At 32.2% G+C, this 15,568-nt stretch overlaps 1 protein-coding gene across 1 annotated transcript; it reads right to left on the minus strand.

The window, feature by feature from the left end:
* Positions 1-923: 923 nt before the first annotated feature.
* On the minus strand, positions 924-1,619 carry LOC140451243 (uncharacterized). Its single transcript, XM_072544978.1, has one exon. The coding sequence runs from the start codon at positions 1,617-1,619 to the stop codon at positions 924-926; it is 696 nt and encodes a 231-aa protein (XP_072401079.1).
* Between the last annotated feature and the right edge of the window lie 13,949 nt (positions 1,620-15,568).

The following is a 15,568-nucleotide window of genomic DNA, read 5'->3' on the forward strand; positions in this document are numbered from 1 at the left end:
ATTAAACTTACTTTATAAATGAATTTAAAAACGTATCTCCTGATTTACTTTATACCACACCAACATTACCATATCAACCATAAACGCTATTAGCTATGGAGTAATATATTCTATTGATATAATATTACAAAGATAATATAACTTATATTTACATGCGCCAAAGTAATCTTGTGTCGCGTAAAAAATTTATCACATTATCACTAGTATATACATATAATTCTATAAGAGTTTGTGTAAATTTGACCGGAAATATTATTTGAGCTTTTCCGCGGAATGTGTAGGATACTTAATACATTTTTAACCCTTAACTACTGACGTGGATATTTCAGGAAGTAGACACTGACATGCGATATGTCATACTGCTGCCTATGTTCCTTTATTTTCAATATGAATTTGTCTCATGTCACACTATTTGTTTTTTGACATCAACTGCGGAATGATTTTTCATACTCCTGTAGAATAAAATACTGCTCCAAATAAAATAAACATTATTTTTTCAAGAAAATTATGAACGCATGAATATTAAAAAAAATGGAGGACGTTATTACAAAATCCTTATATATAATTATATAAATTAAATTACAAAAAAATTTAAGTAGATATTGATAACTAAAAAATGGTAAAAGAATGTTGAAAGGCACAGACTAATAATATGAATAAACAAAAAATAAGATACAAAATACTGACAATATTGTTTTTCCACAAGAAAAGCTCACATAAAAGGTTTTTTGCTTTAATACACTTGGACATAAGTAACACGTCTCCTTTTTCTCAAGCATTTCTTCAAAATCTGCTTCTTTTTGGCGTTTTTGTTCTAGGATTCGTTCAATACAACATATCAATTCTTTCGGGATTCTGGAATTTTCGAGTCTTTTTTGAAGATGTGGTAAAACTAATTGCTTCTCCAACTCCTTTTTGTAGTTCTACCTCTCCGTATTGTTTTCCTGTAGTGATTGGTACACAACATGCGGCCATCGGCAAAAACCAGGTTTAGCAGCATATTTGGCAAACTTGGCATCTAACCTATCGACACCTCCTTTCATAAGATTATAATGAGCTATGTAATGTACTAATTTTATAGAACTAAATAAATTATCGGCTGTAATATTACGGTTGGTTCCACAAATAGGTTTAGCAAGCCGAAGAACAGATCGAGTTAGTATATTCATCTTCTTTTCTTCCTCAGATAAACCTGTTCCGTCAGTGTCCTTGCCTCCATATATATAGGCATTGGATCTATCTAACCTATCGACACCTCCTTTCATAAGATTATAATGAGACATAATCTCTGGTTTTTCAGTAAACTTATCCGTGCTTATTGAATGGTGCATCGAAGAAATAAGTAAAACAGCCTTCAATTTTTTTGGAACATGGGAAATTAGGCTTAAACTTTTCGTAAATTCATAAGAAGTCGAATTTACTTCCCTGCATCGGTGTGGCTGGAATTCTGGAGGGATTTCCCGTTTATTTTTCGTAAGGGTTTCCACATAGGTTAACTTCTTTACTTCTAACTGCTGTACTAATTTTATAGAACTAAACCAATTATCGGCTGTAATATTACAGTTGGTTCCACAAATAGGTTTAGCAAGCCGAAGAACAGATTGAGTTGGTATATTCATCTTCTTTTCTTCCTCAGATAAACCTCTTCCGTCAGTTTCCTTGCCTCCATATATATAGGCATTGTATAAGTAACTCGTTCGTGCATCAGTCAGGCACATTATTTTAATACCATATTTTACAGGCTTATTAGGCATATACATTTTGAACCTACATCTTCCCTAAAGCTGACCAACATTTTATTAATACAAACACATGTGCCTACGGAATACAGATTTTAAAAAAATTTTAAAAATATATTAAATATGTTACTAATGGCTGCTGTTGGATCTATTTTTCTTCTTTCCTCTCTATCCAGAGGGTTATCACAACGTAAACATTTTAGAAATATTGCAAATCTCTCTTTTGACCTAACACATCTGAATATATCCCTACCAGTGCCATGTGTAGCAAATATACAGTTTATATCTTCGTCATTGGATCTAAAAGCTGATTTGTATAAAAGCAATCCCAAAAAGCTTAGAGGACAGACACAGTCTGTCTCACTCCTGTCTCTATCTCTGGTGAGACTCTGTCTCACCCCTCGTCTAATCCGGATATCTTTTGGTGTCGTTTATTATTTCTCTTCCGGGTTGGACTATTGCGGTTTGATTACACTAGAATTCTCCAGTAGACATAATGGGTAACTCTTATACGACGATCCCAGTTGATCTTAGAATTTTAATCATATTTGTTGATTAGGTTAGCATCTTAAACACAGCGTTAAAAAACAGCAAGACCTAATAGATATGTATTAACTGTCGAAAAATGGTGCATTAAGTGGAGAGTACCTCTAAATTCATCTAAAATCCAATGCAATGTATTCATATAACCCTTCAAAGTTGAGCAAAATTATTTTAAACTTTATTCTATTGACAGGCAGATTGAATAGTACACATCAGTCTATACTTCATCTAATTTACATACCATTGCACGTCATCCGCGTCATAGCCCGTGACGTCACATGATACCAACACGAAATATTTAAGCCGTGGGTGTGTTCTTTTTTAGAATCACTTTGTCGATACACTGGCATTACAGCCACTAGACATATTTTATAATATACGCGTAGAAATAATATTTAAAGATTTCTATTAATGTTAACTTAAAAAAATACACAATAATCTGTTTCATTTAATTTGTATAAATGCATTATAAAGCGTTTTTATGAAGAACATTTGTTCGGAACACACTGTAACTGTAATCGAACAAAGGTGATATTTTGGCATAAATTGGTAACACTTACTTGACAGTTGCGGTGTTGACTCTTTTTGTACTTTATTATTTTTGTATTTTAAAGTGAATACCTCTTGTTTTATATTTTTACCTATTTAATAAAATCTGTTCTTTTTAGAACAAAATTAGTGTATTTTATTTAAAAAATATCACGTAAGAATTTAAATAGTCGTTGTAAAGAGTATAATAATAACTATGCGACCTATTTGATTTAAAATGGATTCAGGATTTTTTTATACTTTGGCAACTATGTCAACTTCGATCTCTGTCAATGATAATGACGTGCAACGGTATGTAAATTAGATGGACTGTACGCTCCTTGAAATCTAAACAATTATCACATAACCTTACGTTACTATTTAATTTATCTACCCAGTTGTCTTTTTCATGTACTAAAAAGTACGAAAATTACATATTAAATGATATCGGTTACTATCTGTTTATGTTTACTCTAAAAATGCATCCTACTATCGTTAAAACACCCATATAAGACAAAACTACTCAATTACCATTCACATCAACGTTTTTAACGTACTTGTTCGTAGTATTTGAGGCGTGGCAGAAAAAAAAATAGTCGTTCGTGATCATATCTTGCTCGGTAAAATTTTACAAGTTGTAATAACTGCAACTGTAGGAGTAAACAGTTCTTTGGGATTTTTATTTTATGACACGCCGGATCGTAAAATCACAATAACGCACCGGTAATGGCTGCTGTGATGAGTGTTTCGACTTAATAATATATGTATGTGCCAGATGTGAATTGTTTCTTGAAAGATTTATTGATTGTATTATGATGTTGAAGGATCTGCCTATAAAAATCAGAAAACACTGGGAAAACAAAGAGTTTAGACTCAGAATATTTTGCTTTTTTTCATTTAATATGTATTGCAATCTATTCCATCATAATTAATAAATTAAACACTGCAACACTGCCAACAAATCGAAGTGATAATATAAGCATACAAAAAAACACAAAAAGTTTAACAAGCACTGCATTAAAAAATTTATAAAAAATTTTTATTTAAAAAAATCTTTTATAAAAGGTATTACATATAGCGTTAACAGGACTTTTAGGTCCATTGCTGGATGGATAATTTCCATCGTTTTCTGTTTTTAGCTGCCAGCTTCCAGATGCTGATTCCCATCTCTCTGACATGTTCCATCACTACATCTCTCCATTTCTTTCTTGGTCTTCCCCTCTTTTTTTCCCTCTCCAACCAATGACTTGACTATTGTAGTATACGCTTTTCCACTACTTTTGTTATTGCTCTGTTAGTATACAAGTGATACATTTCTACATTAGTTCGTCTTCTCCATTCTCCCCTACTACTTTTCCACCAAATATTCTACGAAGTATCTTTCCTTCTTATTTTTCCAATCTGTTCTGTATGGTTTTGTTCGTAGTCCATGACTCGGCAGCGTATAGTGTTGTGGGTCTAATTATAGTTTTGTATACTCTTATTTTTGTATTACGAGATATATCTTTGGCCTCAATTATTTTGCTCATGGCCCCAGCACATCTGTTGCTCTTGGTCAGCCTTAGGTTGATTTCAGTTTTTTCCTTACATGTCTGATCAATAAGAGTACCTAATTACCTATATTTATCCATATTTTCGAATTCTACAACTGATCCGTTATCCATTTCCAATTTAAAGGGACTCCTGGTATTTATTCTTTTTTTGCTCGAGGTTTCCGTGACACATTTTTTTACTTCAAATTATTCTGAGACTGTACTGTTGCATTTCACAGCACAAATGGTTTCTATAATTGTCATTTTGACCAATCTTACTATTCTTTCTGACACTTGGAATTCTTTTAGCGTTTAAGCGACTTTGTAATCAATGAAAAGTATTTGTGCTGAAATGTCGTATTCATAGCAATTGATCAGGATTTGTTTTAGCATAAAAATTTGATGAGTTGTTGATCTTTCCCTGCGAAATACTCCCTAGTATTCTCCTAGATTCTTTTCCACATAAATTTCAAATCGTTTTTTAATTAGTATGGCAAGCACTTTTTATATTACCTCTAACAAGTATATTCCTCTATAGTTTGCCCATTCAGTTCTATCTCCCTTTTTGTTTATAGGAATTATAATGGAATTGTTTTATTTTTGACGTATTCCTTCGCCATCTTACACTATGAGCTCACTCAGTTGGTTTATTAAAGCCTCTCTTCCATATTTTAAGTTCTCTACCACAATGTCGCTCTCCCCAGGGCTTTTTTGATTTTTCATATCTCTTATTATTTCTTCAATTTCCTTTCTTGTGGGCTTTGGTATTTCTTTTACTTCTATTTGGGGTTTAGGAATATTATAATTTTCTTCAGTAGTAATTCCGTCATTTAGCAGCTCTTCGACATATTCTTTTAACCTTTCACATATATGGTGTTCGTTCACTATCAGGTTTCTTTACTTATCTTTTACATTCATCGTTCTTCTCTGATACCCAGTTTTAATGTATTTTACCTCTTTGCAAAAAATTTTTATTTAATTTTTCTTGTAATTTTTTTCAACGCGCTTTACTTTATTATCTATATACTTTCTTTTCCGCACCCTGAAGATTTTCTTTACTTTTTTTTTCGTTGTCCGGCATACGTTTCTTGGTCGTCTTAAACTTTTTAATCTCAAATTTGATCTTTTTTAACTCTGTTCTACATTCGTCATCGAACCAGTGGTTTTTTCTAAATATTTTTATTCTTGACATGTTCTTTGACGTTGCTTCCTTTATAATGTTTGACATTTTCAAGAAATTTTGTTGTATGTTACTCACAGTAGCACTATCTTGTTTGGCGTAGGTTTCTTTTATATCACTCAAACTCGAACACTATGATGAAAATAATGAGTGTGCACACAAATGTACACTCATTATTTTCATCACAGTGTTCATAACTTAATACTTTTAATTGCGAATGTAATCAATCTTTGGCCATTATCGTTTGTATTCATATGTCTACTTTCGTCTCCTGTTAAGTTTTCATATAACTATCTTTGCTCTTTTGACATTTGCATTGGCGCCGCCTATAATAATAAAGTAAAGTTCGTGTAACCTTCTGGTTAAAGTCTAGTGTTAGGGTTTTCAGATCGCACAAGCGCCCCTAACATGACTTTACGACTACTTTTGTAGCCGGGACCGACGGCTTTACGTGACCTCCGAAGCACGGTGGCAGCACAGTTAAATTAGAAATTGAAAATTTTGTCGGTGCCAGGATTCGAACCCTGGCCCTCCAGCTTGTTAAGCCAGTAACATAGCCACCGAGGTGCGGCTACCTATAATAATATAATAACCTATAACCTATAAAATACTATCTTGTCTGTGCATTTCTTCAGACTACGAGTCTAATTCTTCATAAAATAAATTTATCTTCCACTTCTTCTCCTTTCTCTTCTGTTGGATCATGTATAATTATCAGCGATATCATATTCTCTTTTCCTTTAATTCTAATTGCACACATTATGTTAGATTTTGGTACAAATCTTTTTACCTGATCAACGTCTTTATGTAACAAAAAAAAACACTCCAAAATTCCTATTATCGCCTCCACTTGTAAAAAACGTATATGGACTAATCTTTCCAATGTTGTTTCTAGTCAAATGTGTTTTTTATATTGTTATGATGTGTATTTTGTATTTCGTAAGTTCTTCTATTAGGTAAATTATTAATGCTGCCTTCTCGTATACTCCTCATACATTCCATGTCATAAAATTTAGGTAGGTATTCCTATTTTTTGTTTTGCTATTTATATTCAAACTCATTTTACTGTTTATCGCTAGGGTCTGTCGGCATACTGGGTTGCCTTTTTCTTTTTCCTTTGCTGTATGCCGTTTTTTGGGTCCACGTTTCTAGAATTTTCTCGTTTAAAAGTACCGTTTTCGACCCATTCTCATCTTGTGCCAACCAGTTAGTTTTCCTATCACACAGTTCCTATCAGTCCTCAGTTAGCAGAATTATTTTTAACTTTTCAATGCCATGCCATGATTTTAAAACAAATTATGGCATGTAATTCGTTTTTAAAAAGACAGTAAAATTCTTCTGATAGTGATTCCATAGTAAATTATCAAGGACAAAAAACCAACTGTCTTTATTTTGGTTTTAGTTTACTGTCAATAAACACCGAACTCTGATTTTTATGTGAATGTATATAAAACTTTGTGAATGCGATCTTTTTTATTTAAGTAAATCATCGAGACTTAAATGTAAGAATAAGTGAACATTAATCTTAAATAGAAAATATTAAAAATAGAGCATTGATAGATCTCAAATGGAGATGGGCAAACCCCCATGGAAAAATGAATAAAGGGTTCAAGGAAAAGATTTAAGTGTAGTCCTGAAAGAAACAGATGGTAAAAATAGAAAAATCAAAGAAGCGGCTCTAATAATGCTAAATGAGACCAATTGTGTTGCAAATTCCTCGGCAGAATGTAGTTACATCTGGTTACCCATATTAAAAGAGAAATTCAAGAGAAAATACCACTATTAGTAACTCAATAACCTATCAAGGATACTTTATTTATGTTTTTATATAACATACATATAAAATAAAAGCTTGGTGTTTATTGGAAGTAAACTAAATATAAGACCAAATACTTACCATGTCGAAAAGTCGAAAGAGTTGATTTTATGTAATCGAATAAACTATCTTACAATTAAGTCGCCCCACGAACGCAACTCAGCAATATTGGTAATATCATTTTAAAGTCGTCTACTTTAAAATGTACAATATATGTCTGAATTGTCAATATGAATGAGTTAGATAAAATTGTATTATTAGAAGAATTTTTTAACAAGTAACAAAAAACAAAATTGTTTAAATTTTTTTATGTTTTATATTTTGAGAACCATTTCCGAAGTGGACACCGAAACGTCAAAAATTACTTTATTTTAAACTTGAATTGTGACTTATTTTCAACAAAAATAGTAACTGCATTACAAGAAAATAGCTTCAAAGCTTCTTTCAGATAATTGTGTTGTATTTTCGCTGTCGATCTTGCTGTTGACTACATTGGACACTGGACAGTCTATTATTATATTTTATGTTGCACTGAAATTGGTATTTGACAGTTATGTTGTGGGAAATGGGCTAAGGGTCTTTAGAGATAATGTATCCATGTGTAAATTTTATATGACCTAGCTGCAGTCTGTTGAGGACTACTTGGTCAGGTCTTTGAGCTGGGAGTGGCTTAATCAGGCTTAATAATTTTAAGTTTTGCTTTTGTGTGGCTCCATTTTACTTGTCGGGTTTTAATAATGTAGGTTTTTGTTAATGTTTTTTGGTCTAAAAATGAAATGTTTTGGATTAAAGGAATTGTCATGTCAATGACAGTTTCTGTTGCTGCTTTATCAGTTGTTTATCTCAACATAGAATCCATAAAAATGTTCGGTTTTTGTGTTTCTTAAAGTTCCAAAAACTATGCGTAATGCTATGGATTGCCTGATGTCCAGTTAGTTAAATTGACTCTTAGTGGAAATTTACTAGCATATATATCCGTAATCTAGTTTGCTTTTAATTAGAGCTTGATACAAATGTCGTAGAATAGTGTAAGCATCCCATTTGTGATCAGAAAGGATAAGAATATTTTATAGTACTCAACTACACATTATATTATATATTGTCGTACGGTTGGTTTATCGTCCATGTTGCTTGGAGTTCCAGGATAATTTCCAACTGCCGCTCTTAAGGAAGAACGTAGGTTTCTCATCGTAGGTATTGGCAGTGTAGAATCATTTAACAGTTCAAATTGCTTACACTTGAATGTATATATTTGTCTTACTTGAAATATTTATCGATACTCGAATATCAGCACATCGGCAGAGATACCGGCTTCTCAAACCTCAGCGCGTAACCGAGTTTACACTCCTCGAGGTATAAGATTACTATCAGAGCGTCGACTTTTCGACTAGCCCAGGATTGTGGAATAATTGTAAGTCATTTTGAGTCTTTTATTTATTCTCGCAATCGCGCTCGATGGCGAAGAGCTTACTCCATACCGCTGCCTCTCATGAAATAATTCCAAGTCCCGTAGGGACTTTAATTTATTTCCAACGAAGTGCTGCTTCAGCTTGTCCACCGATTGAGAAGTAATGCTAAGTCCGCTCGGACTTCTATTTACTCCTAACCTCGGTGGTCTATTAGAACACTGTGGTAGTTCGACAATTAATATCTCCATGACTAGTGAGTGTTCTATTCGAGCTGTTTAATGGCTTTTGTAAGATAATTACAAGTCCGTTTTCAGAGTTTTCTATATCTTAACAAAAGATAGTAGAATAGTCACAAAGGCCGGTCTCCTTAACTTTTTATTGTTGGATAATATCGAAGTCGCGAGACCTCGTGTTTATTTAAACACTTAAAGAGCTGTAGAATCTTCTTCGTGGTGAAGTCTTCGTAGTTCAATGAGGTTCTCACATAGGTGAGAAATAAAACTCAGAGGTTTCTTGAAATGGCTACTAAGCCAAATAGGTCTTGACGGTATCAAGATTAAGAGTAGCTTGATTCTGATCAGAAGATATGCTACTTTTTATGCATTTCTTGGTTGCATACGTCCATAAAATACAATCGCAGTAAATAAAACCCCTTGTAATCGGTCGGCCAGAGTAACAATCTTCGCGGTGATTCGTCCACTCTGTCGATAATATATAGAAGCTACCAAATTGCTTATATGGAGTTCCAAAAAAATATTCTAAAAAAAATGATAAAAGATTCTTCACGTCACATATCAACCAAAAATACTTCCTTCTCAGAGATCACAGGAGAGATAAGAGCATATTTTATGGATCCTTTTTCATTCTCTGATACCATTTTGTCTATATTGATCCTTTTTTAGAATTTAAATCTACTAACACAATCATTTAGTATGAAAGTTTTTTGCTTCCTTTTATTTTCAAGTTTTTGCCTTTGAGCTTCGGATAAGCATTGCCGAATCAGGCTATATTGTTGGTTTCTGTTTCATCTTTGTTGCTACTGGTAGCTGTTACTTAATCTAATATGTCATTTTATTTTAAAAGCTTGGTTTTAAAAGACAACTCTTATTCTACAATTACTAAAACAACTACCACCTTACTAAACAAAAAAATTGTGTAATAAACTCATAAGTAGAATACAACAAGAGCTTTTAGTGATACTAAAAGAAGAAGTCGACAATAAGGTAACACTAACGTTAATAAGTTATTAACATATCAAAAACACATCATTTATTCATGAAAATTTGATGTCAAAATTGTGTTTCAATACTACTTTAAGAAGATTTTGTCTAGAAGTATAGTACAAATCTGATGCTACCAAGATAAAAGTAAAGTAAGCTAAGATTTCTTCTTTCTTCCCAAGCCTTTTCTTCCCTCTACTCTTCCTTGCATGATGACGTGCAAAAAAGAGTATTTATCGTTTCAAAGTTTGTGGCCCAGATACGATGTTTTTCTTATTTTAATTGTGTTCATAACTTGGTATTTTCTCTGTTTTTTTTTCAATTTTTTATCTGACTATAAAGTAAAAACGCATACCAAATATATATCACTTGAGAAAAGAAGTCTGCCCAAAACAGCTATAGTTATAAATAATTATGTTAATTTTTTGGTGATATTTAAAGCAATAGTTTTTAGTGTTTTATCGTTAAATAAAATGAATTTCCATCAAGTAACGGTCAAATCCATCACTCACTAAAAATATATTTTTTGTATTTTGCATGATTTACTTAAAAATTAAGTACATAAATAGTTTTGTACTTTATGGCTGTATAAAAAAAGAGAATATATAAAATTTATAATTTATTACCCAAATATGTTATTAAATTAAACAAAGCAATGCCTCATATCCATAATATATATCCATAATACCTGTAATATTCTCTTAAAGTGACTCTATTAACACACAGTTTGTAGCTAATATATCAATTATTTTTAAAGTCCAGCAAAACAGGCTTTCAGATAAGATCTTCGATGCGAGTACCTATATCTACGATCGCAAGAAGAACTAGGAGTAAAATCAGTGTCAAAAACAAACTGGTACAACTTGCTCACGACCGTTAACTAATTCAGAATTCGACGGGATTGTAGGAGCGGCAAAAATTCGTCCTTTCGACGCCTACGATGTTTTTTATTGTTGATTTATATCGATGTAATAAAACGTTTTGGTTTATACAGTGCGTCCCAATCGGTTCCTATAATATATGTACTTAATTTCAGCTTTTTTAATTATTAACCCTGAACTACTATCGTGTAAGTATTTACACCTACGTAACTACCTCGTGGGATCATAAATGACCCAAATGTTAAAAACCTCTAAACAAGATATAAAAATATATTTATTTTTTTTGTATCTTTGATAAATGCATGTGTATATAAAAAAGAGATTTTATTTCAAGAAAATTAAGATGCTATAATAACAATTATAGAACTTTTAAAAGCAATTTTGATCAAAAACATAACTCACTATTATAACAAAAAATACATCTTAAATTTAAATTAACGGTTAATTTTTTTTAAAAAGTAGTTTATAATGGTAACGTCTGAACTTAATACAAAAGAAAATCATAATAGAGTAACCTTATCAGAAAAATAACAGTCATAGTTTTTTCGCAATGTTAGAATATTGTGACAAAAATATTTAAACAACTTGTAAGTGTTTATCTATTATTTGCACATAGTACACGCAACTCTCTAAAGTGAATGTGTTTTTTAGATGGTCCTATGACATTCTGACAAAATTTTTATCCTCACCTCTGGCACACAAGTAGCATCTACGTCTTACAACTGACCTTTCTGGTCTAGTCTGATCTTGATGAGTCATTTTATTTTCACTAGGAAACTAAGTTCCTGTAGGAGTAAGGTAACTGTCTAATGATCTTAGATCAATCTTCATCCAATGATCAAGTCTCTACTTTCCTTAATAATAACTTCACTTCACTCACAACAGATCCCTCAAAAAAGTTTGTAAACAAATTAAAAGAAAACATCAAACATTTTACAGATTTCTTCTCAGAACACTTTGCATCATATTAAAAACTTCCAAGCAACCCTTTAGCACCCAGACTGCATGGTTTACCTAAGATACACAAGGAGGGCATTAATATTCGTCCTGTTGTTAGTTTCATAAACACTCCAGTTTTCATCTCATAAAAATTCATATTGAATCTTATTTACAATATAACGAACTTTACCCCTCGATTCTAAGTCAAAAATACTAGTCATCTAGTCAATAACCTACAACAGATCAATCTTCACCCCAACATTACTATGCTCTCATTTGATGTTAGCAATCTATTTACCTCTGTCCCCAAACAAGAAACAATTAATCTGGTTCACTCTCTTCTAAGAACCAATTCCATCACCTTGTCTACTACAAACTCTATTATCCAACTATTACAACTTTGCTTAGACCAAGATTTCTTAGTTTTTAACACCAAATATTATAGACAACCTGACGGCTTAGCCATGGGTAGCTGTCTCTCCCCTCTATTAACTGATGTATTTATGGATCATTTAGAATCCACACAGATTATGGAAAACCCTGAAATACTCTATTGGTTTCGATATGTTGACGACTGTTTAGTCTTCATTTCAGGTAACTCCAATTCAGCTTCACAGACTGATCATGTAATACCATTCTTATCTAACCACCCCACGTCTCATAAATATGCAGCTTTTCATAGTTACATCCATCGCCTGGAAACCATTACACTTTCTCACTCAAACTACAATAAAGAACTCAACATTATCAAACAAATAGCAGTCAACAACGGTTATGATCACAACATCGTCAATAAACTCATCTATAGAAGACGTCTTAAGAACCTGCAGGAGACTGCGTTCCCCAGAGACCCTACCACCAAACCCAATTACGTTTCACTTTCATACCATCATGAGAGTCTTTCTGGAGATATTCGAAATCTAATCAAACGTTCAGTTGAAAATGTCCATGTTTCTTTTAAAGTACCCAATAACTTGGGTCAGTATATATCCAACTCCAAAGACCCCATCAATTATATGAACCGTAGTGGTGTTTATAGACTCAAATGTTCTGATTGTGATGCCACCTACATAGGAAGAACATGTAGATCATTGTCTTCACGCTCTCTAGAGCACACAAAAACAGAAAACACTTCCACTTTCTCTCAACATCTTAAAGACATAACCACACCCTCAATATCCCAGAAGACGTTTTACTTATTCATAATATCCCTCAAAAAAACTTTCACAAACCAGACTTTTATGAAGACCTAGAAATTATTAAAGAAAAACAGAGAAGTTCAAATTGTGTTAATCGCCATGTCTTATTCAATCGAGACTTCCTTCCGCTCCATCGTCAACTATTCTCATAACTCACATTCTTACTTTACTTCTTCATTAGTATTAGATTTTTCGTTCTTCTTCTATCACCTTTTAATCCTCCTTAGTCTTATTAAACTTTTTTCAATATATCCAACTCTCCCTCTTTCCTCACTTCTTTTTAGGAATCTACGCGCCAAGTCTGACCCCACACCTAATATCCTCAATGCTCCTTTTCTACAAACTAAATTCAGAGCTGAATATTCCACTTCCCCGTCAAAAATTTTTTCATTACCATATATCTTTATCTACTTAACCACATATCATCACATTTTCATACTGTTTTCACTACACTTTATTTTACTTATCCACTTTCCCTCAGGGTTTGGTTCCGGATCTCTCGAGACTTCAGCCTCTTGTAGAGTCTTTTCTTCTTTCACAATAATATTAAAATATCACATAACTTTAGTAAATTTAACAGAGCCACCTTAAAACCCAACTACTCTTGCAGTTTTTACTTATCGTTACAATACACACCAAAAGCCTATTAACTTCATCTATCTACCTTAAACTCAAACTTATAACTCATTCTTTTTATATTTCTCAGGTACCAAATGTTCCTTTTAACATGTAGGGCCTTTTTCTTTTTCTTAAGTTATAACTTGAGCAATTTTTGAACAATACAATACCAAACCACCTATCATACATCAATTTTCTGTTTATATTGCATACTGGTCAACACACAAAACAATTTACCATCTTTACCCTTCAAACCGAACCAGTAATTTATGTTCATGAACTTATAACTTAAAAAATCTATTATATTTACCAGGTACCAAATGTTGTTTTCTGACAAAGAGGGCCTTCCATGCTTAAGTTGTAAGTTAAGCAATACATGAACATTACATTACAAAAACATTCTTTTCATATTCAAATTTCATCTCAACAGCAAATTTAAACATATCATTTACTATATCACTCCTCAACAATAAATTTTATAGAACCATCTTCCTACATTATGTCTTTTTCACTATTTCCTAGGTCCCAAATGTTTTATAACATACAGGACCTGTTGTTAAAATCCTTAGTTAAGAACAATCAAATTTAGACACATATATAGTTGGTTGTCCATCGATACCTACAAAATTTCATGTACTCCAGTTTACCTAAATTAATTTATAAAACAAACTTTTTCAATGTTTTTCAACATAAATATAGGACAAATTCACATTACAGACTACAACATTGATGGTTGATACTGTTATATTATTACAATTTTAATTTATTCAATTTTAAATAATGTGTACCGTAAGTTGCACTGATCGCTTTGTTCCGACATCCGTCCTAACATGTCAATAGTGTCATTTTTATCAGTTGTTATCAACAGGTCCTCGAAGACACTTTGTCTCAGGACCAAGTAACCGATGTAGAGCCATACGTTGCCATGACCAATTCCAACGGTAACTTAAACATCCTAATTTTTAATAACATATAATGTAACATATGTATAAATTTATAACATTTAAAGGGTTTTCACACATATATTTTAGTGGCTCATAGTATGTGCACTTTATAAGTATTAACCACATTTTGCATAACCTTAGTCAACATTTTAAATCTTACGTTCTTTTTAATTAAAGTGGTTAATTACTTTCAGGTTACACTGATGATGGAATTTACATTCCGAAAACGTTCTGTATTTGTGATATAGCCCGTTTGGGTATTTTATTTATACGTTTTACTAAAGATTTGAAATAATTTTTTTTTATTTTATTTTCTAATGGTTTGGAAATTATTGAGCGTAATTCCCTAGACAAATTTGGCATTGCAAATCTTACTTCTAAATGTTTATTTATAAGACATTCCCAGCTCTTAAATAAAATCCGATCGACTTTTTCTATTAGCTGCGTGAAAATAATCTGACTGTTTACTATAGTAATATCCATCATAGAATACCAAATTACTATCTAAACGATAAAGTGCACATTTTTGATCAAGTGCATCAACGCCCACTTTTGTCGAATTGTAGAAAGCTATTATATAAGGTGTTTTTTACTTTCTGGTCAACAGATTTGTCGTGATGCATGGACAACAACATAATTTCACATTATTTTTTTAGGAACATATGATGCGATTGTACTGTCTCGTGTAAAATCAAATAAATACTTATCAACTTTGTAATTTATGTTTGGTTCAATTTGTGGAGAAAATTCTCTCTTATTTTAACGCATTTTGCCAACATAGGTAACACAGGTAAGTTAAAGTTTTTTTTAGGTAAACCAATTATCACCAGTTATATTTCGGTTACTATTGGTCATTGGTTCCACTAAAGAAAGTACTGATATTGTAGGTATGGATAGCTTTTGGGAATTTGGATCATTTTTTTTTTACCTGTATACACAAAAGCATTTTCCAAATAATGTGTTTTTACGTCACATAAACACATGATTTTGATGCCGTATTTGACTAGTTTGGCTTTCATG

This window comes from Diabrotica undecimpunctata, chromosome 9 (genome assembly GCF_040954645.1).
Source record: "Diabrotica undecimpunctata isolate CICGRU chromosome 9, icDiaUnde3, whole genome shotgun sequence".
Classification (NCBI taxonomy): domain Eukaryota; kingdom Metazoa; phylum Arthropoda; class Insecta; order Coleoptera; family Chrysomelidae; genus Diabrotica; species Diabrotica undecimpunctata.

What these genes read in the sequence shown, in the direction of transcription:
- LOC140451243 (XM_072544978.1), bottom strand. Translation starts at nt 1,619, where the DNA reads ATGAATATACCAACTCAATCTGTTCTTCGGCTTGCTAAACCTATTTGT.